Source organism: Lactuca saligna, chromosome 9 (assembly GCF_052625555.1).
Source record: "Lactuca saligna cultivar CGN05327 chromosome 9, ASM5262555v1, whole genome shotgun sequence".
NCBI lineage: Eukaryota > Viridiplantae > Streptophyta > Magnoliopsida > Asterales > Asteraceae > Lactuca > Lactuca saligna.
Genome location: NC_136425.1, coordinates 37,842,084 through 37,869,189, shown reverse-complemented (window position 1 = coordinate 37,869,189; position 27,106 = coordinate 37,842,084). Strand labels below are relative to the sequence as shown.

The 27,106-nt window shown below is 35.7% G+C and overlaps 2 protein-coding genes across 2 annotated transcripts; both read right to left on the bottom strand.

The window, feature by feature from the left end:
• Window positions 1-1,353: 1,353 nt before the first annotated feature.
• On the bottom strand, window positions 1,354-3,977 carry GAPB (glyceraldehyde-3-phosphate dehydrogenase B subunit). The gene is made up of 9 exons (XM_078974081.1): window positions 3,818-3,977; window positions 3,581-3,694; window positions 3,248-3,409; window positions 2,987-3,154; window positions 2,537-2,697; window positions 2,397-2,458; window positions 2,254-2,303; window positions 1,756-2,162; window positions 1,354-1,644 (listed from the first exon to the last, which is right to left on the bottom strand). Exons 1-9 carry the CDS (start codon window positions 3,920-3,922, stop codon window positions 1,509-1,511), a joined length of 1,365 nt encoding a protein of 454 aa, XP_078830207.1. The 5' UTR covers window positions 3,923-3,977; the 3' UTR covers window positions 1,354-1,508.
• Window positions 3,978-5,770: 1,793 nt separating this feature from the next.
• Window positions 5,771-7,329, bottom strand: LOC145017154 (uncharacterized). The gene is made up of 5 exons (XM_078975231.1): window positions 7,077-7,329; window positions 6,564-6,672; window positions 6,385-6,481; window positions 6,198-6,290; window positions 5,771-6,101 (listed from the first exon to the last, which is right to left on the bottom strand). Exons 1-5 carry the CDS (start codon window positions 7,135-7,137, stop codon window positions 5,961-5,963), a joined length of 501 nt encoding a protein of 166 aa, XP_078831357.1. The 5' UTR covers window positions 7,138-7,329; the 3' UTR covers window positions 5,771-5,960.
• Between the last annotated feature and the right edge of the window lie 19,777 nt (window positions 7,330-27,106).

The window sequence follows — 27,106 nt, the reverse complement described above, 5'->3', positions numbered from 1 at the left end:
ATATGTGTACACGATTTTTTGGATATCAATTTAAGAAATAACAAGGAAAATAAACAAAAGGTGTATACATTATTATTATTATTATTATTATTATTATTATTATAATATAGAGCATAACGGTAAAATGGTCATTTTGTATTAGTCGGCATATTCAATCAGATATACAATCAAACAAAATGGTCGCTTACTCAGTCATAATTTATTACTTAGATAGATCTTTCCCAGTCAGGACTTTCTCAATCAACAACTATCAAACGACCCCTAAGTCTAACTTTGTCAATATGAGCTACATCATAATTGGCCCAACAAGCCGCCATTTGGACATATTTCCTTTTCTTTGGCTTTGTTGTTTGACTTGTTCCTTCAACTTGAGTGTTATCGACAAACACATCTTCATCATCAATCTAAAGCACAATAACAAAATCATTTTAACATAGTTAAATAACAATATAGATTCTTTAACATTTAAATAAATTCATCAATATGGAATGAAACAAATAAAAGAACAAATATGGTTTCTTTCTCCATTAAATTCTCTCATTCAAGGTCAAAATCCCCATTGCTTGGACTTATAGAGAAAACGTTAAATGTTAACATAACACATTCAATTTCAATTAATAACATACATAACACCATATTGAAAGATTGAGTAATAGATTAACATTTCAATGAGTAACATATATAATAACACATTAAAAGATTGAATAGTAGATTAAGATACCAATACTTACTTGAGTTTCTTGATTTGGAACTCAATTTTCCATGACTTGAATGGGATTTGTCACAATAGAAACTAGAAAATGAGGATGAAGATAATTTTTTTTTCTTATGTACGTGAACCAATCAAGGCAGATGCAAGGACATTTTTTTTTCTTCTTATAACCGTGAATGAATGATGTTCAAACTAGGGATGAGAAAAACCTTGATCGATCAAAGATTCATGTCGTCAATTTGGTGTTGGATGACTGATTTCGTTGATTTTTTTTTTCCAGGTTACGTGAGTATTGGGTAACGATAGAATACAATGACTGAATAAGTCTCATATAGATACTTGAAAACTAGATAAGCCTCATATAAATACCCGAAAACCGAATCGAATTGCTTATTCGGGCCTAATTCGGTTCGGTTCGGGTTTCAGATTGTTTCGGGTTTTCGAACCAAATTCTCGTCCCTCATTGCAACCCTACATGTATGTGTTTAGGGTATAGGACAAGAGTTGTGATTTAGGGTAATATTAGTACCATGTGATTTATAAAGTATGAACCATTTTGATGATTTATCATTTAATTGTTAGATTTTATGTTACTGGTGTGTGTGTGTTATTGGCACAAAAAGCCTAAGAGGAATCAGGAATAGAATATGATAATTTAGATATTTATAAAGATATGTAAAAAAGTATGCCCTTTGTTTTCACCATGAAATCAAAATTTGAAATCAAATTTCATGGTCGTTCAAATGTTAAATTTACAAAATACATGATGCTGCATAATGACGATATTTCAAGCAAATCAAAATTCGTAAACTTTGCACTCCTCTTCCGCAGGATTCGTCTTGCAAAAATCCTCCAACGGATCTCCGCTTCCAGTTGCCTCTTCCCCCGGCCATTTGCTCGCCACTAAATGTGCCAAATCCACCACACGTTGACTACATCAACAAAAACACAACGCGCATTAGCTTCTTCTTCTTCATCATCTTTTAAGAACCAGAAAACCCTAATTTGAAGAAAAATAAACAATTTCGAACGATTTGTCATACCTGTATCCCCATTCATTGTCGTACCAAGCGACAACCTTAACCATATCATCTCCCATAACCATCGTCAACGACGAGTCAATAGTCGACGAAACATCAGAGCACCTAAAGTCAACCGACACGAGCGGCTCGTCGCAAACAGCCAAGATTCCCTTCAACGGCCCGTCCGCCGCTTTCCGGAAAGCCCCATTGACGTCCTCCGCCGTGAGCCCCTTTTTAGCGACGTTGATGACAAGGTCAACCACTGAAACATTAGGCGTCGGAACACGAAGCGCGATTCCGTTCAGCTTGCCCTTCAGCTGCGGAAGCACCAACGACACCGCCTTGGCTGCACCGGTGCTGGTTGGGACGATGTTCAAGGCTGCAGCTCTAGCCCTCCTCAAGTCCCTGTGTGAAGCATCCAGTAGCCTCTGCAAATGTACAACTCTCAAAGCAATTAGTACACCTAACATCTTCCTTATTAATAAGGGTATTTTAGTCTTTAGACATTAAATCATGTACCTGGTCACCGGTGTACGAGTGAGTTGTAGTCATTGTTCCCTTCACGATACCTGTGGATTAAAAAAAAAAAATTTAAAAATTGACAAATTTTCTATAGATGCATAACGAGTTGTACTGTACAAGTCAATGAAGCGTATACATACCGAATTCTTCGTCCAATACCTTCACGAAAGGAGCCAAGCAGTTGGTGGTGCAAGAAGCGTTACTGTAACGATCAAATTTTCAAAATTAAATCGTCAGTGATACAGTTTAACAGTTTATCTTTTCCGATATAAAAACGGACCTGACAATGTTGGCGACATCATGGTCATAGTCTTGTTCGTTAACACCAACAACATATGTTGGAATATCGGCACCTTTAGCGGGTGCAGTGATAATAACTTTTTTAGCACCGGCTTGGATGTGCTTGCCAGCACCTGGCCCGTCCACAAACACTCCAGTACCCTAATTGTCAGATAAAATTCACTCATTTATTTTATGACAAAATACATCAAAGTCATTATATTTCGACGATTTCCTTGTTAAAGTTATATTTCTATTTTTTTCATTCATATTTGACAATTTTTTTTTTTCTAAAATAGTTTATATTGTGATTATTTTAACCTATAGTATGTTTCAAAATGATAACAAATATTGTAAAACTCGATTGACTTTCATTGACAAAATATAATTATAATAACTAAACAATAAAAATAGCTTAGATATTATGGTTAAAGATTTGTGTTAGATATACCTCAATAACAATGTCGATGCCCATTTCGGCCCATGGAAGTTTGAGTGGGTCTCGGCTAGAAACAACCTTAATTTGCTTTCCATCGACACTAATTGTCTCGTTATCGACTACTTTAACATCGGCTTTGAAGGTACCCAACATTGAGTCATATTTCAACAAATGAGAAGCCTGCACGTGTCACAACCCACAAATGTTGAAAAGCTTGTAATCAAGCATTGGGAACTTGTAACCTTTGCTTTAAATGTGGTAATGTTGACTTACGTTCCTGACACCACCACTGTCGTTGACAACTACAACTTCGAGTGGGGAGTCTTTCCGGCCATGCCAGCACCGGAGAAAGTTCCGGCCGATACGTCCGAATCCGTTGATCGCTACCTTCAGTTTCGCAACTGTCTCGACCTTAGCAATTGCTGATCCTGCAGCCTGATTCATAATGTTTTTTTCGTTTCAAATCACCAAACAAATACAAATCAAGGGTACTTTCCTCATATAATTTGATCTAAATAAACCCAATTGCACAGTTGCGTTGATTATTTGAATCAAAAGCTCATCGTATACATTAATCCATATACATAAGTGGAAGAGAAAGAAAACCTTAGGGGTAAATTGGGCAGACACGACGTCGAAGAAGGATGAATCCTTGACATACTTGGCGTAGGTCACACTCCCGCTGGATCGGAGCCCGGAGAATTCAGCCACTTCCGATCTCTGAAAATCACCGATGATCAAAGTCAAAATTGAATATACATACATACATACATATACAGTTATACACACGGTGGTATTAGAAACGTATCGATTCGATTAATGGAGAGTGGGGGAGAGATAGACCTTGGTGGAACATTGGGAAGGGAAAGAGGTTGAGAGGGAGGGTTTGGAGGGAAGCCTGGTGATTGTGGGGATTCTTGTGGAAGCCAGAGCTGCATTGGAAGCCATGGCTGAATGCAACTGAAAACTCAGAGGTCTATCGCTTCCTTACCTTTTATATGGAGAATTTCTTCGAATTCGTATCGATTTGTTCTTAAGATTATGGGGAAGAAACGAGTGGCGGGAGAAAAAGATAAGATCATGTTTCCAATATCCACCTCCCAACAGTCTCAAGTCTCGACCACAATATTATCTTTTGCACGATATTTGTTTGGGCACAAATTGTAAAAATAGTTATGCAAGAAATCAAAATTATATCCAATAAAACCGACATAAAAAATTGATTGTGGTTCAGAGTCGATGTAACTTACGTTTATATGTATGATGAACCTGATTACTTTTTTATTACTCGATTGTTTTGAAAGTGTTTACATCGGCTCTCATACGAGCATTCATAATGTATAGTTCAATGGGAGAGTTAAATGAGTTGACATATCTTATTGGCATTTAATGGATTAAGATCTATCATTATAGAATGTCATGTTTGTATTCAATAGATATAGAGTTTAATGATCATTGAACTCTTTAATAGGAAAAATGAAACCTTTTAACTATTAAATATATATTCCATTGAACTCTATTGAGTTCAGTACATTATAGGAAAATTAATATAAGTTGTATTGTAAGTAAATTTATGATGTGTCAGTCCATTAGTCCATCAAACTCTAATAAGTTTAATGCATTATCTATATCGTAAGTCTATTCCATAGACTTATCATAGACACAATATAGTGTCAACTTTCCTCCCTTTGTTTCAGGTTGTTCATTCGGAGTATCAAATTTCAAATCACACATTAACAATACTAAGATATTTTTTATATATACACATATAGTGTACATATTGTTTTGAAAACCAGGACTAGTAACTGAACCGGTCATCTTATCATTTTGATAGTTCAACTAGTCGGATCGTTTCAAAATTTTGAAATCCTCATTATTACATTATAATTATAATTTATAAAAAATAATACAAAATACAAAAAAAAACAATACATAAAACATAAAACAAAAAACCTTAAAATAATATAAAACGCATGTTTCATAAAAAGTTCTCTTAATTATTATTTTTCTATTTATTATATCGTGATACTTTTAAAAAATATATATTTAAAAAAATCGGTTTCTGGCTTGTTGAACCGTTTTTTTTCCGTGATTGGATCATTTCTTACCGATTCACTTACAAACGGTTTTTGGATGTCAAAAAACTGATAACCAGATCGGTTCTTGGTTCAACCGACCGGTCCAACCCGATTTTCAAAACCATGTCTATAATTACATCCACTATATCTAAGAGGGTATTTGGATAAATTAGCTTATAACTTATTATTAGTTTATTGCGGTGGAAATAAGTCGTATTCGCAAAAGTGTTTGTAGTGGGAATAATCAATAAGCAATAAACAATAAGGGGATGCTTATTAAAATTAGCTTATTTTAATAAGTAATAAACAATAAACACCATCTTTTTCCCTATCCAAACACCCTCTAAGGATACAAGGTAAGATTCAAATTGTACATCAACTTCAAATAACCAAAAACTAATGTCAAAAATAGCCCATGATCGACTATAATTACCAAATTTAAGCGATCTAACTAGAAACTCTAAACAATTGGAAAGTATTCTTGGAAAAAACCAAAACAAATGAGAAATTTGTGTAAAATGATATTTTGCAAGATTTCACGTCCACATCCATGTGTACCAAAGTCGGTCCCACCAGCTCTTTTAGCTTAGGGCACCACCAATCCAAATTATGATAACATGAACAAAAAACTTGGACCATATAATTTAAAAAGCGGCATATTTTCAGCCACTTTTATTCTATGAACAAATTTTAACCATATTCTAGCTCTATTAAACGATTTTACCACAAAAAACACCCAAAACATTACATGTATAATGTATTACAAGATGATCAAAGCAACATTTGCATCCACAAATTTATATATCGAGTACTTATATCTTTTATACCCAATAACATACGTCCACTATTATTTCTTAAAACAAGCATCAAACATCTGTGAAAAAGACAAAAACACAAAAATAGTATACTCAAGCAACAGATCGAGTCTTTTCAGGAACAACAGCACCATTTCCAATTGACTCCTCATCGTCTGATTTCAACTGCGAAGACACATCATCAATGGCATCATTCAGCTGTGCTATCTTCTCTGTTAGCTTTTTCCGTGTTTTCTGAACAAAAAAAAAACATAACAAATTCAGATAGATTATATATGTTTACAACAATATCATACAAAAAGTTTGAAAACAGATTGTATTAGTAAAAACCTCCAAAGCTTTTTCTTCATCATAAATGAATGTAGGCAGCTTCTTCAGCAACTCCTTTTTGTCAGTTCCAGCTACAGATAACGCCTTGCTTATCTGGTTTAAATCAAGATTATGCTTTTAAATTTAATTAAGTACAAAGTTTATACAAATCATAGGATTAGGATCATGCTAAGTTTAATAAGCTAACCTGAGGTGCATACACACAACCAAGTGTGCCAATAATTAATCCACCAAGAACAAAGCCACCAACAAAGGCTTTCCCATTGTTGGATCTTCCATCATCACTGGAGATGAATAAAACAATAACTTGACAATGGAAGAAATGAAAATTTGGAAAGAAAAGAGAAAACGAGGGCAAATTTGTACCTATATCTTGCTTGAATGGAGAGTGTTCTTTTAGATGTGTGTAATTGTACTTTACTCACATGGGTTTGTCCAAACGACAATTTGGTACTCTGGTCAAGCGACTTCGAATCTACCATGAGATCAAAATTGTAGAAAATGATTATCTGATTTGATTCTTGAAGTCGCTATAATCACTTTAAATAAGCATATCCAAACATATCTAATGATTTATTGGTATAAAAAAAGCTCCACGGATATCCAACATTCCTAAATTTTAGGTAAAAACAGACCTTTTTTTGCAAATTGGGAAGTGATACGGGAGCTATGAGCAATGCAGATGTTAGGGTTTTGAAATCTCTAGCAATGCATGAAAACGAGATAAATTGAGGAAATAGAAATGGAGTAAAGGACTCCCCACAAAAATCAATCCGTAATCATAAACTTGTCACGATGAATCAATAAAAGGAAAAGTGAAACAACAACGATTCAACTGAAAGAGCAATAACAGTAATGCTTGCGAATGAGTAACGATACCTGATGATAAATGATTTGGTTTGTTCATGGGTAAAACAAGGGAGTTTGATAGTGTAGTCATGTTTTCAGATTTGCAATAGAGATCACCGAGTGTGGAGGGGAAGAGAGAGAGAGAGAATGGAGAAACAAAGAAATCGAGGAGAAGGTGGTGGCGATTATGCGAGTTATTAATTTTCCCTGTTCGATGATACCAATGCTTAGCGGCGTTGTTAACCACGATTGTCAAACCGACCCAAAATTGATTGCTGACGTCGAAGAGCAGTTTTTGTACAAACTAATTAGGCTGTTTGTTTATTTGACAAAAATAAGTTAGTTTATGGCTGCCAAACACATGTTAAATTACATTTTTGTGCGTATAAATCATTTTATACGTTTCATCATAGTTTAAGAAATTTTGACATTGTTAGGGTGGTATTTGTTTTTCTGAAGCGAAAATTCATTAAATCTGTGTGTGCAATTTTATATAGTAGAAGAGATAGATCAAACGGTTGCAGACTGTAATAAGAAGTATGTTTTTTTTTTAACATCTGCATGTTGCTACAAATATTAAAAAATTAAAATAAACTAATTTTATAAATCGAGAATAGTTTTTAATACCGAAAATTTAATAATTTATAACATTTCAACAATAATTTATAATATTTCAGCAAAAATAATATTTCAACAAAAAATAATAATATTTCATCAAGAAATTATTATTATTTAATATAAAAAACAAAAAAAAAAATCAAGAATAAAAAAAAAAAAAACAAAAATTAAAATAATATTTCAGCAACATATAATCAAGATTTCAGCTATAAAAAAGAAGAAGAAAAGGTTAAAAGAGGTTGGAAGAAGCAATACAAATGTTGCGTCAAACAGAACACGTGTAAAGATTTTTTACTCTGAATACTTTTAAAATACAAACAACTGCGAAATCAAAAGTGTTGCGCGTGTGCTACTTCGCGTAACAATAAGAGGTCTGAAGTAGTTTTTTATAAAAAAAACAAAGAGCACCTACATCTTTTTATAGATCTGATCATAGTTTAAAAAATTTGATTTAAGGTGGCAAATGTTACAGCTTTAGTCCCTTCAATCACTATGAACAAAAGTTTCGGTCAAATGATAATGCGGATTGGAAAAAAAAAAAACTATATATATTGGGCCTTTATCTCCCAGTTTCTCGTATAAGATGTAATTTTTCATCCCAATATCGTATTCTCTCTTCCACATTCGTTATGTTTTATGGTGTGGATGCTGATAATTTCATTAACGATGTCAATTATTACATTCGGTTATGAGGATGCATATGTCACTTTCTTTCATTTTTCTTGTCTTTGAGGCGGTGATTCTTCAACATGAAACATATCTGGTTGTTGGCTGAATCCATGTAAAATTGTGAATCGAAAGATGTTATGTAGATATTGGATGAAGATGTTTTGGTTCGTTTTGATGAAGGAGGCAGGGAGTCTTCACCAACTTTTTTACATGCAACCATTTCACTTGGTGTTTCAAAATATCACAAGTTTGACATGGGAAGTACTCACAAGTTTTTTCATGGGGAAAAGTTTTATGATTATTAAGTCTCTAAAGTAGCCTTTGTAAATCGTTAAAAACATCGACCTCGGATCTCCGTTAGCTAGACTATTCATCTTACGATTGTAGATGCTATTAAAATCTTTATTTTTATTTTAAAGATCTTTCCATTTTGAACATACTTGGTGCTTTGTCCGATTCGAACCTCCCAATTGAACATTAAAATGTTCTCGAACCCACACCCAAAATGCCTTGGATCTTTGTTAATTTATGTGTGCCTTATCTTCATAAATATCGGCATATGTCTTAGCCAAAGCCACTTATTCCTTTTGCAACCGGTTCTTTGACTTTTAACATTCTGTGTACTCGTGTTGGTTATCAAAAACGGGTTCATGCATCTCGCTTGATTGTTGATTTTAGTCGAGAATGAGTATGTCACTAGATTCTTTGGATAGAACCACCTTGTTTGGATTTACTACAAAAAATTATAGAGTGAGTTGGAGAGGTGTAGAATAAAATTGTAGAGGTGTGGAATGAAATTTAAGATAAATGAAATTGGAGATAGAATAGAATTGGGTGCAGTTTGTTTTAATAATTGAGGTATAGTTATATAGGTAAAAGTCAATAAATAAATATATATTTATTTATTTCTCTTTGACCAGTCAATGGAGAGAGAGAGAGAGAGAGAGAGAGAGAGAGTCACGGGTTCACTAACCTGCGAAAGTGATAACCAAGGGTAACTCTTCGGGCCACAATTTCGTTTCCCCGACAGTATCGCCACTATTTTCCCATCTTTTGATCTATACCTCCACCCTTACGAGTTGTTCAAAGACATATATATATATATATATATATATATATATATATATATATATATATATATATATATATATATATATATATATATTGAACTACTGAATATTATAAACGAACCTAGCAAGAAGCCAAAATTACAAAGAAATAGCCAGAGATGAGTTTTTAAACCACTCAAACCAACTACCATTAATATTATTGTTTCTAAAAACAAGCCAATTATACGAGTAATCAACTATATCATAAAAAATACAGTTTTTTATCGGAAGCAACTCCCCAAAAATTGCTCTATTATGAAATCTACAAATCAACCAAAGCATCGTCTGAATAATAAAATCCAAAACTGCCTTTCTATTTGAAAAGAGAGACATACCGCTTCCAACCAAGAAAATAAGTCTAGTAAGATATTCACACCCGACATTGTGACAACCCGAAATTTCCATTCGGTCAAACCCTAAAAGTCAACCACTTTGTATCATAAGTTAATGTCATTATTTCTTATTTTTAAGAAATATAAAGTTCATTTGATTATTTTAATATTATTTTTAAACGAACGGGTGAAAGAAAGTGTTGTCTCGGGTTTTGAATTTTAAAAACCGCAAACACCTCGCGTCTTAGAAATTCCCAACCAAACTTTTATGTTTGGGTTGAAAAATCACCCAAAAACCGTGAACTCATACCTGTGTATGAGTTTACTCCCCCAAAAGCTAGTCATTTGTGTTTACTCCCCAAATGTCAAAAGAGTAAACTCCAAAATATCCTCTCAAGTATCATCCAAGTTTTTATTCAAAATCTTCAATCTAGTAAGTGTTTCTAGCCCTTTCAAGTTAGTATATCACTTAATCTAGTGATTGTACATCCTTTAATCCATCCATTTTTGTGTTTTGATTTGTTTCCAAAAACACCAAGAACACACACTAAGTGTTCTTGGACTTAAAGTTCATTTCAAGCTTCCTTTATGTAAGTACTTCTATCCTAGAGTCATTTTAAGCTTGCTATACATGTTTATACCAAGGAAAAGTCCCAAGAACACCAAGAACAAGGTGTTCATGGTTTTGGGAGGCTCCCAAAACCGTAAACACCAAATATAGTGCCTTGGGGTGCTTTAGGGTGTCTAAATGCTTCACAATGCCTTAGGGACTTGTCTAGATCCATCCTTGATGGGTGTATTACACAAAAAGCACCAAAATCATATATTTTTATGTTTTTACGGTTTGGGGAGCTCCCAAAACCGTAAACACCTCAAATGAGGTGTAAAAGTCCCATAAATGCCCCACGATTGTTCCTTATGTCTAAATCTAACCTAGACTATTTCCAAGTTTGAGCTAAGGACTTGAAAACCACCAAATACCAAACTTATGAGTTTAAGGTAGTAAACTCATGAGTTTAAGGTAGTAAACTCATGGAGAAATGGTCCTTAGACCATAAACTCCATTTAGGAGTGTTTTGATGCCACACAACACATCCTAAGGCTAAATCATGAAGTAGGAATGCTTGGAATAGCTTAGAAGACTTCAAACCAACAAATGGTCAAAAGTTAGGAGTTTACGACCGTAAACTCAAGGGGTGTTGGTCCTTAGGGAGTAAACTCATTTTAAGAGTGTTCCTTGAACCCCAATCATACTAGCCTTTCCTACAACACTTAGATGCACTCCTTAGCACTTATAACATTTATACAAAGTGTTTGTCATGCCTTCGAGTGTCTTGACTTTGTTTATTAGTTGTTTAAAGACTAATTGTTCATATACATATATCCTTATATGTTATTAGGATCTTTGTGCGTGTTTAATTCTTCACTTGACACCAAGCACTCATCCGACACTTCCTTCCGATCCACTTGCTACATGTGAGTTCATACCCCTTAATCAACGTTTTAACTGTTTTTAAATGTTTTATGGGGGGGGATACAAGTAGAATTATGCTAATTATTATATTAATCACATGTGATTAATAAGCAACATTTAAATTATTGGCTACTCAGTAGCCGTTTTACCAAACAGTTTACTTCAAATGTTCTTCATAAACACTTTATGTGTTTAAAACTCCTTATTACACTGTACACTTTACTCTGTATGTTACATTTCAAACTATTTACAATTGTGTTTCAAACAAATGTTTCTTTATACTAAACTGTTTTATCAAACCCATGCCTTCAAATCGTTTTATAGATTGACATCACGTCGATCTTTTCTTAGATAATAATTATGTTCAAAGGTTTTACAAAACTTAGTTTATGCTTTTATATTATAAATTGCATGCCTATATATGTATATTTATATAAGGAATGTTCAAAAGACTTAGGAAGGCTATCCACCCTATTTCCTTTTCGCGCTTGAGATATGGTCTGGTGGGATATCGGGTACCCGTCCGAAGGTCGTTTAAATATTTGTTATATATCATGTGTATATATATAGTCATAAAGGTCCTTCCAGTTCATCCAATGCCCTTAGGTAGCAAGGGTATACATCTATGTCCATACGTACCAATTAGATTACTAGTAAACTACCATATGGGTAGTTTAGGAAGATACTAGAACTATTACTAGAACGCGATATCATACATTGAGTCAGTTCATTCATGAGTCACTACTTGCTAGATAGAGAGATCATACATTACAGCTAGAACATTACAGTACCTTACTATGAGAACATATACAACTATACTAGAAAGAGAACATATACAACTATACTAGAAAGAGAACATATACAACTATACTAGAAAGAGAACATATACAACGATACTAGAATGAGTAACATTACATTACATATACATGAATACGTTAACCATTATGATCTGAATCGGAGCATGACTTCAATGTCATGGCCTGTGTTGTAGCCAGAGTCTCTTGAAGGGAGAGCGTGAGTTTGCGTATAGATCTATACTGGATTGACTATCCTACACCTTGCTGCTAGCTACAACCGGACCTGCAGGTCTGCGGGTGCCAAACGTCATTTCATTTTACGACCTACATTTGTCGTTGTTTATGCAGTCGATAGTATGGTACAATTAATCACATGATACCTTAATATAAATCCGGTTTAAGGTAGTTTGTACAGCAGTAGTTCCTATAATACAACACTACAATACTACATTAATTTCCCCTTTACATATATTTAGTGATCATTTCACTTAAACATTAAATGTACAAACTATATTTTGTTAATGATAGTTACACTTGGGAAAATTACACACTTTTACAAGAAACGAACATTTAGAATAGTTAAGTCTTGGTAGAAGACTACATTGAGAGCAATTAGGTCTTGGTAGAAGACACCCTTATATAATAATAGGAATCATAGGGATTTCTAGGGTTTTTCAGACGTTTACAGTTGTTTTACAAACATTTTTATACTTACAGTTCATATACACTTTCCATACTTACAGTTCATCTACAAACAATTTCTTACATACAAATTAAGACACTAAAATACTTATGATCTCACCAGCTTTAAAGCTGATACTCTCTTTCAAAATAGCTTGTATCCTCAAGTCATCAATAGACAGGTACCGATGCAAGGTTTAGAGAAGATGGAGTTCGTTCAAGACTCATCTTTCATTTTGATTATACTTTAGTGTTTATCACAATTTGTCAGAACACTTGTATTAAAATTATGTTATTAATGCAATGGATGATGTTGTTGCTTGTTTACTACTTTTCATTGTTGTTATACTGTACATGACGTCCTCCGCCCCAAAACATTTCCGCCGCTCTTGGTTTTGGGGTGTGACAGACATCACCAAATCCACCTATCTAAATACCCTTTTCCAAATAACATAAACCTCCTCACACAATAACAACAAATGATCACTTTTTTCCACATGTTTTAAAAATAAAGGGCAAATCATTAAAGGAATATGCAATCCTTTGAGTCTTAGACTCCACCTTGTATGTAACCGATCTAATAACACTTTTACCTTTCTAGAAACAAATCGGTTCCATCTGGTACCATGGTTACCACCAACAAGCAATCATTATCAATATATTACGAACATCATTCACCGTGAATACAATATTACTATTCATTACTCACCACCAAATCGTCTTCCGCAAAGTTCAGTTGGAAGGGTCGAAGGTGCAATAGAAGATCCTCAAATTGCATTTGCAAAGCACCACCGTCAAATTGATGAATCCAAGACCAAGACCACTGTCAACCAACCCATCTATCCACAATGGTACACTGTTGTTTGTGCTCAAGATAAAACCAGGAAAAAACAATCTTTTAAAGGCACATCACATACCCATGTGTCTAGCCAAAATTGAGTACATCCGTCATCTCTTTCTGATCCACAAATAAGGAATAACACCACTATCATGCATAGTATTTATGGAACCAGTGATATGAGCCCACACTCCCCGAAGTAACTACTCTAGTGTTACTACAAATATCACCTCTGAGATAAACATACAATGATGAAATCACCTTCACCCATAAACACTCTTTTTTTCATTTACAAAATGCCATTGCCACTTTAGAGTGGAGGCATGGTTAAGAGCGTCCAGGATACCAAAACCGAACCATCCCTTCTCCTTTGACACCATTGCAATATTCCAATTAACCCAAGAAATATTAATAATATTAATGAGACAATGTCTTGTTGTGTAACATCCGGATTTCCAGGCATGACAGTTTGTGTGATTCTTTTTGAGATATGAGAAGTGAGTCGACGAGTTGACGCCTCAACTCGTCGAGTAGGATCGTGACTCGGTGACATGTTTAATGAAGGGACTCGAAAAGTCGGGTATCTAACTCACCGAGTCAGCATTGTTAAGGAAAACCCCTAATTGTCCGGGTTTGGGGCCTATTTAAAGGACCTTATGGCCTCCTGTGGCGGCCACCTGCACCCTTAAGAGACTCATTTCGAACCAGAGACCTTAGAGACTGAAGAATAGCCACCTTGAGCACTTTTGGTGTGACATTTCAAAAGAGAAGGAGAGTTCTAACAAGAGGGGGCAGAGGGGGTTGATGTGTTGAGGCTTTGAAGCATGGAGCTTCACTTTGAGGTAACAAATCGGACCTTTCCTTTCTGTATGATGTTGATTGCATGAATCTAGGGTTTCTTGACCTTTCTCTTTAAAGGAATATGGAGTATGTGAGGTCCCAACGTGGAATAAGCCTTGGATCTAGACCTTAAGAGGTCCAGAGAGTCCCAACCTTCCAACTTTATGCAGTCGCTTTGGGGTTATGGATTTAGGTTCCTATTTTAAGAGCCATTTCATCATTTAAGGTCATATGAGCATTACATGAGCTTAAAGTTTGAGCCTTTACGTGATTATTGGGTGTTAGAATGTCAGATCTATAAGTTAGAGAAGCAGATCTGACCTCAGGAGTTCATTTGAGTGTTGTCTTGGAAGGGACTCGCCGAGTCCATAAGGGAACTCGACGAGTCGAGTCGGGTTGCCCTACGATTCATGTCCAGTGGTAACTCGTTGAGTGAAGGGTTAACTTAACGAGTCGAGTGAGGTTTATGAGGTTGAGAAGACACGCATGGACTCGCCGAGTCACACGAGTGTACTCGACGAGTCCGGTCAAAGTTTGACCGTTGAATTTCGTTGACTTTTTGGGTTTGGTCAACACTTGGACTTTTGGACCGTTAGAAGGGTAAAATGGTCTTTTAGCCTTCTGAGAGGACATTAAAGAGACTAGTCTAGCCTGGAGAGTCGTTATTGATTTGAGATGATTGTTTATGTGCTTAGGCGGGGGTTACATCAGTATATGCGGGCGCGAGATTATCCAAGATATTCGAGGTGAGTTTTCTCATTATACATTACCTATAGTGGTATCTATGTGTAAACTGGAGGATCTTGTGTGCTATGTGTATGTTTGAGATTATGTGCTTTAATATATGCATGCTATGAATTGTATAGACCGGATCAGAGGGTCCAATGATGTAGACCGGACCGCAGGGTCCAACGAGCTATGACCGGACCAGAGGGTCCAATGAGCTACGGGACTAGAGGGTCCCGCTGAGACACATCGACCGTAGGGTCGTACTTGATGGGTTTTGGTCATATGAACATTCCTATGTGCACATACAAACCCTAATGCTTGGATCTAGGCTTCTCTAATTAAACATGCATTGAATCCAATACTTCTAATGGCTAATTAGGTATAAGAACAATACAAAACCAGAGTTAGAAGCATACCTCAAAACACTTGTTTGATCTTCTTGTTCTTGGAGCTTTAGAGTCACAATTGTCACTCCTCTAATGGCTTACAAACACCAACTAGCAAAGATAATGATTCGAGAGAGATGAGAGAGGAGGAAATCGGCCAGGGTATCCTTGTTGTAGAAGAGGTGTCGATTTCCCTATCCCAAGGGGTATATTTATACTTGTAAGGCTCCTAGGGTTTTACCATTAAACCCTAATTGGATAACTTAGACTCTAAGTAATCCTAATCCTTTCCTTGGATATGACTTGGACGATTTTAGGCTTATCCTAGCCCTAGAAATCGTCCACCCTATATCCTATAAGGATTCATAGCCTAAAGTGTAACTATCAAACAATTGACAATTTATACCCTCTTATTTAATTAATCTCTTTAAGTCACCAAATTAATACTAATTAATCTATGACTTATATTAATCAAATAACAATATTATTATTCCTTATATTATTCTCATAATATATAAATACTATCTATTCTCTCATAATAAATCATCCTACCAGGTTGCTATGGTGAAGGCAACCCAAAAGGACCATGCACAATCGGGTCAAATACTTGCCTAATATAGTTGAAGCCTTAGACACTATTCCAACAGTATTGTGGCCTTGGGTGGCGTATGTGTTGTATGTGGTATTTTGGGGAACTCACTAAGCTTTGTGCTTACCGTGTTATGTGTTGTGTGTTTTAGGTTTTCTCAGTATCTCGGGACAGCAGTGGCTCGATTGTACACACGAGATAAAGATTTGTGTTTGGAGGATCCTGGATCAACAATTAAAAATTTATGGATTTATGTTTTGTTAAATTTTGATTTTTTGTGAATGTATGATGAGCACTTTGTGATTTTAAAATACAAAATTCTTTTGAAAATTCACGGTGTTACATGTTGCTCACTTTTCTCTTGATCTCAACTCATAACCTTGTCTTTGTCCCTTTTTCATGATTTCATATTGTTGAAAATACGAGAGTAATATTTGTTCCAATCTTGTCATGGAAAACTATGGATATATTGGTTTTATTGATTAGCAGAAGTTACTTAAAAACAACGGAAAATGGAGCGACTTGCTACTATGAATTATCGAGTGGCTCAAAGTGAAAAGTGGTTATATATAGAAGGGCAAGAAAAAAAATATGGAAATCTCGAAGGACCAATGCTAAAATACCGAAACCTATATGTGTAGCGCTTGCAGATTCGGGCTAGTCAATTCAGAGATGATAAGTGTCAAAAATGAATTTTTTTTTTATAGAATATCATTTAGAATAAATAATGTTAACTAAGTTGTATTATATGTCACAAGGTTTTCGTACATATAAAGAATGCTGAAATCTGACTTATAACGAAGAAGTTATGACATGTCGAAGTTTTGCGACAAAAACGGAACGACACCGGAAATCGCAAAAAGTGAGTTTATGATAAACTACTTTTTAGCCTTATGGGTCTAAATGAAAGTTGGCAAAGTACATCTCCACCTACGCATGGAAATAACAACGTCAAAAACGGAGCTCGTATGCAAAAGTTATGACCTTCCGAAGATGCAGCTGTCTGAGAGCATGACACGTGTTAGAAACCCTAATCTGACTGGACTTATGACGTGAACATATCATTCTCACGACGTGAGAAGTTGTCCGGACATATTTCGGAGCTATAAACACATATGGAAAGTCTACGAGATGATACGGCCATGGCTTACGACGTGAGCATTGATTCTCACGACGTGAGAGAGCCAAACTCAGCCTATAAATAACAATTGAGACCCATTCTTTCATTACACCTTCTATTTTTGTTCTCTTTGGTTTTCCGAAGGCTGTTTCCGCATCTCGAGCCCGACGATCACGAACCGCCGACAGTTTCTAGTTAGATTCTATCCAATCACGCTACTAACATGAGTTTATAGTTACTTTCATCTTACACATACATATGAAGTATTCAATATAAATTACGTGTTGTGTGTTCCTATTATTTGTGTTCCTGATATCTATGTTGGATGAATGATTTATACATGTTTTAATTTATTTAAACTGTATATGTATTTTATATCTACAAATATGTTGGGTAAAACATGGGTATATGAATTAGATGGTGTGTGATGAATTAAAAAATGATCAAAGGTCTCAATGTTTAAGATGATCTAGTCATCTAGCAGAGTATAAACAATGACCACAGAATATTCTAGACAGTCCAGTTAAACGTTAGCAGGCCCGTAACCTGTAGGTGTTTTTGAACTAGGTGTTCAGTAGGTATTTTCAAACTACGTGTTTACCATATGTTTTGAACTACGTGTTCACCAGTTGTAATTTAAGAAGCCTGGCAACGATGGACTCCGTGCATATTCCTTAGGAAGATCTTTAGGAATGAATGAATGAAGGACAGATGATTCTTAGGATAGATCTTTAAGAATAAAGAAGATAGTGGAGATGGGTAATTGGGTTGGTTTTTTATGATTAAACATAATAATTATATTATTGTGGGTTGAAAACTCTATGTGATCACCAGGTTTTCCAACCTGACCCAGTCAACTTATTTGTATCACAGGTGTCGATACGAAGCTACATGACACTAAGAGATTAAAAGAGATATGGATCATTAGTGTAATGAAAGGTCTATTTATGCTTATATTTTTGTATTGACAATGTCATCCCAATGTTTTAAAACGAATAAAATACATTTTTCGGAAAAGCTTTAATAATGTATTTATCACATTTTTCTGGGAACAAATTCCACAATATTTTCTTTAAAAATGAATACTCTGATTCTCAAATAAGCATAAATAAATTTTGAAAATGACCGTGAATTAGGGGATGTCACAGTTGGTATCAGAGTATTAGTTTAAACGAACTAGGAATTTGTGTGATTTCTATACTTATACATAGAATTCTAACCGATGATTGTGAGATGAGTGTCTGCTATATTTAGGAAATACACCTGAATTGACACAAGCACTAGCTTACATTAGGATTAGATGCATAAATTGTTTTTACGTGCTAAATGATTTATGTTATGGCATTATATGCTCTATGATGCTATTATTTGATCGGATCCATGGTCTATTGTCGATCGGATCAGAAAATTTATGTGTTCAGATTTCTAAATGTTTAATTACGGTATTAGAAGTAGCATGTAAATTTTTGGAGTAAGAAGGAAGAATACACATCAAAACCTTCCTCTATCTATATTTTCGTTCTGATATGCTGAACGCCTGCTGCTGTGAACATAACGATAGGGTAGAGACTCATAGTGAACTTAGTAAATGGATGAAATGAAAAGGCTTACAATAGTGAATGATACCTATCGGAAGATATCTTGTGAGTGGTATCTTGCACTTAGAATGCATTTAATAAATAATACTTCTAGTAAGGGAGAAGTACACTTTAAATTGGCATAAAGAATTTTTTTTGGTATAATCCATAAAGTTATCCCATGGACTGGAATATCCAATACCAACCGAGTTGAAGCAGAATTGATGATTGAAGATATGCACGAAAGAAGTCCTAGTAGAGTCTATGGAAAATTTTATGATTATTTGGACACACCCATATGTCTTAAATCGTATTGTGATTTAAGGAAATAAGAGCTTGGGGACTACGAGACAATACTTAGGAAGAGTATGAGTAGGTGTGAATGGTAGTAGAGGCCTATACTACAGGAAGCACAAGACTCGCACTTGGATCAGGGAAAGTCACAAGGTTACCACGAGGCTAGTAATTGATTCTGTTATGTTTAAATATGTTGTTACCATCATTTCAGTAATGACTAGGAAGATGATTGATATTCCGACCCTAGTGGTCATATCAAATCGAGTCCGACTAAGACTAGTATGTTACATGGTTCCGAGAACCAAGTGCGATGTAGCATCCGACTTAAGCCAGAAGATTGAAGTGAAAGATAATCAAAACGATCAATAGATGTATCACGAGCATTATTTAAGTAAGAACTCTATAACAAGAAATGCTACATGCTAAAATGTGATTATATCACATTAGATAATGAAGGAAGGTATATTCCATTATGGAATTTGACTATAAGAGACCTGAGTCTAAGCATTGCATCATACGATGAGAGGTCATTAGAACATGACACATAGGTCTGTTATGATAATTGAAGTAAATAACTTCTTTTAAGATTATTTTGTTTAAGAAGAAGGAGTCTCCAATAAGGATCGATTTTGTTACTTAAAAGTTATGATTGAAAGTCCAAAATAGTATAAAGAGCGGGTGTAAGATTGACCACCGCCTGCAGTCAAGAAGTACAAGAGTTAGATACTCATTCGAAGGAACATAAAAGTTACAATTTACCTAAGATGAAAAGATAACACACAAACTAAATATACAAGCACTATTTTGTTGATCATTTCGGGTCGTAATCATCCTAGGGGGAGATAATTGTAGCGCCCGCAGATTCGGGCTAGTCAATTTAGAGACGATAAGCGTCAAAAATGATTTTTTATAGATGATTATTTAGAATAAATAATCTTAACTAAGTTTTAGTATATGTCACAAGGTTTCCGTATATATAAAGAACGCTGAAATCCGAGTTATAACGAAGAAGTTATGACCTGTCGAAGTTTCGTGACAAAACCGGAACGACACCAAGAATCGTAAAAAGTGATTTTACGATAAAGTACTTTTTAGCCTTAGGGGTCTAAATGAAATTTTGCAGAGTACGTCTCCACCTACGTGTGGATATAAAGAACATCAAAAATGGAGCTCGTATGCAAAAGTTATGACCTTCCGAAGATGCAGTTGTCTGAGAGCATGACACGTGTCAGAAACTTTAACCTGACTGGACTCACGATGTGAACATATCATTCTCACGATGTGAGAAGTCGTCCAGACATATTTTAGAGCTATAAACACATATGGCAAGTCTATGAGATGATACGGCCATGGATCACGACATGAGCATTGATTCTCACTACGTGAGAGAGCCAAACTCAGCCTATAAATAACAATTGATTCCTGTTCTTTCATTACACTTTCTATTTTCGTTCTCTCTGGTTTTCCAAAGTCCGTTTCCGCATCCCAAGACCGATGATCACGAACCGCCGACCGTTTCTAGTTAGATTCTCTCCGATCACGCTACTAATGTGAGTTCATAGTTAGTTTCATCTTACACATAGATATGAAGTATTTAATATAAATTACATGTTATGTGTACCTTTTATTTGTGCTCCTGATATCTATGTTGGATGAATGATTTATACATGTTTTAATTTATTTAAATTGTATATGTATTTTGTATTTACAAATATGTTGAGTAAAACATGGATAGATGAATTAGATGATGTGTGATGAAATAAAAATTGAAGAGAGGTCTCAATGTTTAAGATGATCTATTCATCTAGCAAAGTATAGACAACGAACAAAAACTATTCTAGACAATCCAGTGGAACGTTAGCAGGCTCTTAACCTGTAGGTGTTTTGAACTAGGTGTTCATTAGGTATTTTTGAACTACGTGTTACTATATGTTTTGAACTACGTGTTCACCAGTTGTAATTTAAGAACCCTGACAGCGATGGACTTTTTGTCTATTCCTTAGGAAGATACTTAGGAATGAATGAATGAAGGACAAATGATTCTTAGGATAAATCTTTAAGAATAAAGAAGATAATGGGGATGGGTAATTGGGTTGATTGTTTGATGATTAAACATAATAATTATATTATTGTACGTTGAAAACCCTATGTGCTCACTAGGTTCCCCAACCCGACCCACTCAGCTTATTTGTATCACAAGTGTTGATACAAAGCTACATTACATTGAGAGATTAAAAGAGATGTGGATCATTAGTGTAAATAAATGTAAGGTCTGTTTATGCTTATGTTTCTATATTGACAACGACATCCCAATGTTTTAAAATGAATTGAATACATTTCTTTATAAATGCTTTGATAATGTATTTATCATATGTTTCTAGGTACAAATTGCGCAAATTTTTCTTTAAAAGTGAATATTTTGATTTTCAAATAAGCATAAATAAATTTTGAAAATGACGGTGAATTAGGGGATGTCACATTGGTATCGGAGCATTAGTTTAAACGAACTAGGAATTTGTAGGATTTCTAGACTTAAACTTAGAATGGTAACCATTGATTGTGAAATGAGTGTCTGCTATATTTAGGAAGTACACCTGAATTGACACTGACACTGGCTTACTTTAGGATTAGATGCCTAAATTGGTTTTATTCGCTAAATGATTTGTGTTATAGCATTATATGCTTTATGATGTTATTATTTGATTAGATCCATGGTTTATTACCAACTGAATCTGAAAATTTTATGTGTTCAGATTTCTAAACGTTTAATTACGATATTATAACTAGCATGTAACTTGTCGGAGTAAGAAGGATGAATACACATCAAAACCTTCCTCTGTCTATATTCTCTTTTTGATATTGTAACATCAAAGATTTTTCTAGGTATTATGAGTGTTTTCCTTAATAAATTTATGGGTTGTTTGGTTGGACTTTGACTTTGAGCCCTTAAGAGTGGGTTGAGGAACCTCGTACGCGGGGCGTACATTGCTATGTACGCTCAGCGTACTTAGGAAAAAGAAACGAGAAATCCATGCACGTACGCCAACGTACGTGTGTAGATCCTTAAATCCTAAAAAATTAGAGTTTGCTCCCTATATAAAGAACATAAACCCTGTTGGTTCAGCCTCCCTTCACTCTTACCCAACCACCACTAAAACCCTAGGTCCCTTTGTGTGCCTTTGTGTTCTAAAAACAATTTGAGAGTGTTTGTGTGTTGTTGTAGTGAGAAAAGAAGAAAGGAGCTTGAAGAAGAAGCAAAGATCCACCAAGAGCTTGTAGATCCAGAGGATTGACACCATTTCTAACTCTTTTGAGGTATTAAGCTCCATACTTGACCATTGTATGCTTAGATTTGTTTATTTGGGGGAGGGGGGTTATGTCATTTTTGGACCCCATTGTTGGGAGTGTTTGAGTATTGTTGGTTGCAGAGCTTAAGAGTTGTACTTTTGGACTCTTAGAAGCACTTAGGGTCATAAAAATCGGATCTTGGTGGTAAAGCCAAAACCATGCAAGGGTTAGATGGTCTTAAAGTTGGTATAATGGACCAAAATCATGTTTTGACCCCAACCATCCATGCAAGCACCTAAAATTTGTAACTTTATGGCTTGGGAGACCTTAAAGGACATGGATCTACATTTTAGATGTAAAGACTTAATGGATTAAGTCAGAAGTGAAGTCCCAAGGAAACTGGGTAGTACGCTAAGCATTAACCCTGGTACGGTGCGCGTACTGGGGTGGTTCACAGTCCGTTACCATTCACAGTCAGTTACCGTTTACAGTCAACCTCCGTTTACGGCTAAGAGTACGTTGGGCGTACTTTCAAGGTACGCCGCACGTACGTGTGAAGAATGGAAACCATGGGATTTCGAGCTTAAGGATCTAGGCCTAGGCTTGGGGCCCTGTGGCCCACTGAGAAGTACTAGTTTGGACTTAGAAATCTGGAACTAGAGCATTGGGCCAAGATTGGACCCTTGGAGTTGTTACCTTTGGACTTGGAGCTTTTTGGACCCAATTAGGGGGGACTGGGGCCCAATTCAGGAATTGGGCAATTAGTGGGCCTTAATGAATCTTTAATAGGCCAGTGGAGGGTTGGGCTTAATATATTAGAACTGGGACTCCTGAATGTCCCAATTGGACCAAGGAGTAAAATGGTCATTTTACCATAAGTTGTGTTATAGACTCTGATCGGGTGTTAATGTGTTTATGTTATCTGGGAGTCATCAGAGCAGTTGTTAGAGACTAATTTTCGCGATATTCAACACACAGTTTTCAAGGTGAGTTACCTTCCAGTAAAAGTGGGTCTAAGGCACCAAAGTCGACCCGCTAGTAGTTGATTACAGTTGAGATGATTGTATATGTGATAATTGTCTGGTTTGCTATTACCTTATGTGATCTATGTGCCAATATGTTATGTTTTATGCGATAGTGGTAGTAGGAGGGGAATAGTCCCCGATCGGTTGTTAGGACCGAAGGGTAGGTCGAACACCCCATATATGTCTGACAACACGTTTATGATATTTTATTGTGTAATAGTAGTAGGGGTGAAATCGTCCCGGTGACCGGGTGAGATAGACCGGAGGGTAGGCAGGCGCCCCAGAACGGCCTGACACACGGGTAGTCAGCACCCCATAACAGCCTGACACGGGTAGTCAACACCCCAGAATGGCTTGATATGGGTAGGTCGGGCACCCCATAATTAGGGATGAGCATCGGAACCAGGTACCCACTTTTGGTTTTGGAACTGGAACCGCCTTAGGTGGTTCCGGTTCCGGTTCCTAAAGTTATGGGACCGCCTTAAGCGGTTCCGGTTCCGGTTCTCGTTTTTTCGGAACCGTTACCCGCTGGGTACCCGCTGGAACCGGTTTATATATATATATATATATATATATATATATATATATATATATATATAATTTCATATAAAGGTGTGTTACTTAGACCAGTTTAGAATATATTGGTCCAATTTTGTCCGTCTTTGAATTGATTTGATTTGGATCGAACTAAATTGCGGTTTTGTCGAAAAAAGTTATCAAAATTAATGCGATCGGGTTACCCGCTCCCGGAATCGGAACCGCCGGTTCCGGGACTGGTTCCAAACGTTTAAGAACCTCCTAGAGCGGTTCCGGTTCCGGTTCTAACTTTCTAGGAACCGCCGGTTCCAGTTCTCGCCAAATGAGACGGGTACCCGCGTACACTCATCCCTACCCAAAATTGTCCGACAGTATGTATGATTGTATGGTATGTGGTATAATGGGGGAGCTCACTAAGCTTTGTGTTTACAGTTTCAGTTTTGGTTTTAGGTACCTCTTCGTGTAAGGGGAAGGAGCTGGCAGGGCAGCAGCGCATCGCAAACACATGATTTCGCATTTTAGAATTATGGGATTTTACTCTGACATTATTACTATCTGACACTATGGGTTTGAGACATGTAACTAGGGTTTATGAACTAATGTGATATCAACAATGTTTTCCTCAACCAAATTTTATAAGGATTATAATTAAAACAAAAATTATTGGTCTTGGTTTTTGGGATGTTACAAATATGCTGAACGCATGCTTCTATGAGCATAACATCATGGTGAAGACTCATAGTGAACTAAGTAAATGGAGGAAATGAGAAGGCTTACGATAGTGAATGATACTTATCGAAAGATATCGTAAGAGTGGTATCTTGCCTTTAGAATGCATCTAATAAATAATACTTCTAGTACGAGAGAAGTACACTTTCAATTGGCAATATTTTTTTTGGTATAATCCATAGAGTAATCCCATGGTTTGGAATATCCAATACCAAACAAGTTGAAGCAAAGTTGATGATTGAAGATACACAAGAAAGAAGTCCTAGTATAGTCTAATGAAAATTTTATGATTATTTAGACACATTCATATGTGTTAAATCATTTTGTGATTTTAGGAAATAAGTACTTGGGGACTAGGAGACAATACTTGGGACGAGTATGAGTAGGTGTGAATGGTAGTAGATGCCTATACTACTGGAAGCACAAGACTCACACTTGGATCATTGAAAGTCACAAGGTTACCAAGAAACTAGTAATTGATTCCGTTTTGTTTAAATATGTCATTACCATCGTTTTGGTAATTACTAAGAAGATGATTGGTATTCCGACCATAGTGGACATATCAAATTGAGTACGACTAAGACAAATATGTTACATGGTTCCGAGAACCAAGTTCGATGTAGCATCCGACTTAAGCCAGAAGATTGAAGTGAAAAATAATCGAAGCGATCAATAGAAATATCGCGACCATTGTTTAAGTAAGAAGTAGATAGCCAGAAATCTTACATGATAAAATGTGATTATATCACATTAGAACATGAAGGAATGTATATTCCATTATGGAATTTGACTCTAAAAGACCCGAGTCTAAGCATTGCATCATGCGATGAGAGGTCATTAGAACATGACCCATCGGTCTATTATGATAATCGAAGTAAAGAACTTCTCTTTAAGATTAGTCTGTTTATGAAGAAGAAGGAGTCTCCAATAAGGATCGATTTTGTAACTCGAAGGTTACGATTAAAAGTCTAAAATAGGATAAAGAGCGGGTGCAAGATTGACCACCGTTAGCAGTCAAGAAGTACAAGAGTTAGATACTCATTCGAAGGAACATAGAAGATTCGATTTACCTAGGATAAAAATGTAACACACGAAGTAAATATAAGACCCTATTTTGTTGATGATTCTGGGACGTAATCATCCTAAGGGGGTGATAGTTGTAGCCCCTACAGATTCGTGCTAGTCAACTTAGAGACGATAAGCGTCAAAAATGTCTTTTTTATAGATTATTATTTAGAATAAATAATCTTAACTAAGTTTTAGTATATGTCACAAGGTTTCCGTATATATAAAGAACGCTAAAATCCGAGTTATAACGAAGAAGTTATGACCTGTCGAAGTTTCGTGACAAAACCGGAACGACAACAGGAATCGTAAAAAGTGAGTTTACGATAAAGTACTTTTTAGCCTTAGGGGTCTTAATGAAAGTTGTAGAGTATGTCTCTACTTGCGCGTGGATATAAAGAACGTCAAAAATGGAGCTCGTATGTAGAAGTTATGACCTTCCGAAGATGCAACTGCTTGAGAGCATGACACGTGTTAAAAACCCTAATCTAACTGGACTCACGATGTGAACATATCATTCTCATGATGTGAGAAGTTATCCGGACGTATTTCGGAGCTATAAAAACATATGGCAAGTCTACGAGATGATACAGCCATGGCTCACGACGTGAGCATTGATTCTCACTACGTGAGAAAGCCAAACTCAGCCTATGAATAACAATCGAGGCCCATTCTTTCATTACACCTTCTATTTTCATTCTCTCTGATTTTCTGAAGGTCGTTTCCGCATCCCGAGCCCGACGATCACGAACCGCCGACCGTTTCTAGTTAGATTCTATCCAATCACGCTACTAATGTGAGTTCATAGTTACTTTCATCTTACACATAAATATGAAGTATTTAATATAAATTACGTGCTGTGTGTTCCTGATATCTATGCTGGATGAATGATTTATACATGTTTTAATTTATTTTAATTGTATATGTATTTTATATCTACAAATATGTTGGGTAAAACATGGGTAGATGAATTAGATGATGTGTGATGAATTGAAAAATGATGAGAGGTCACAATGTTTAAGATGATCTAGTCATCTAGGAGAGTATAGACAATGACCGCAGACTATTCTAGACAATCCAGTGAAACGTTAGCAGGCCCGTAACCTGTAGGTGTTTTTGAACTAGGTTTTCATTAGGTATTTTCGAACTACGTGTTTACCAGATGTTTTGAACTACGTGTTCACCTGTTGTAATTTAAGAGCCCTGACAGCAATGGACTTTGTGTCTATTCCTTAGGAAGATACTTAGGAATGAATGAATGAAGGACATATGATTCTTAGGATAAATTTTTAAGAATATAGAAGATAGATGGGTAATTGGGTTGATTGTTTGATGATTAAACATAATAATTATATTATTA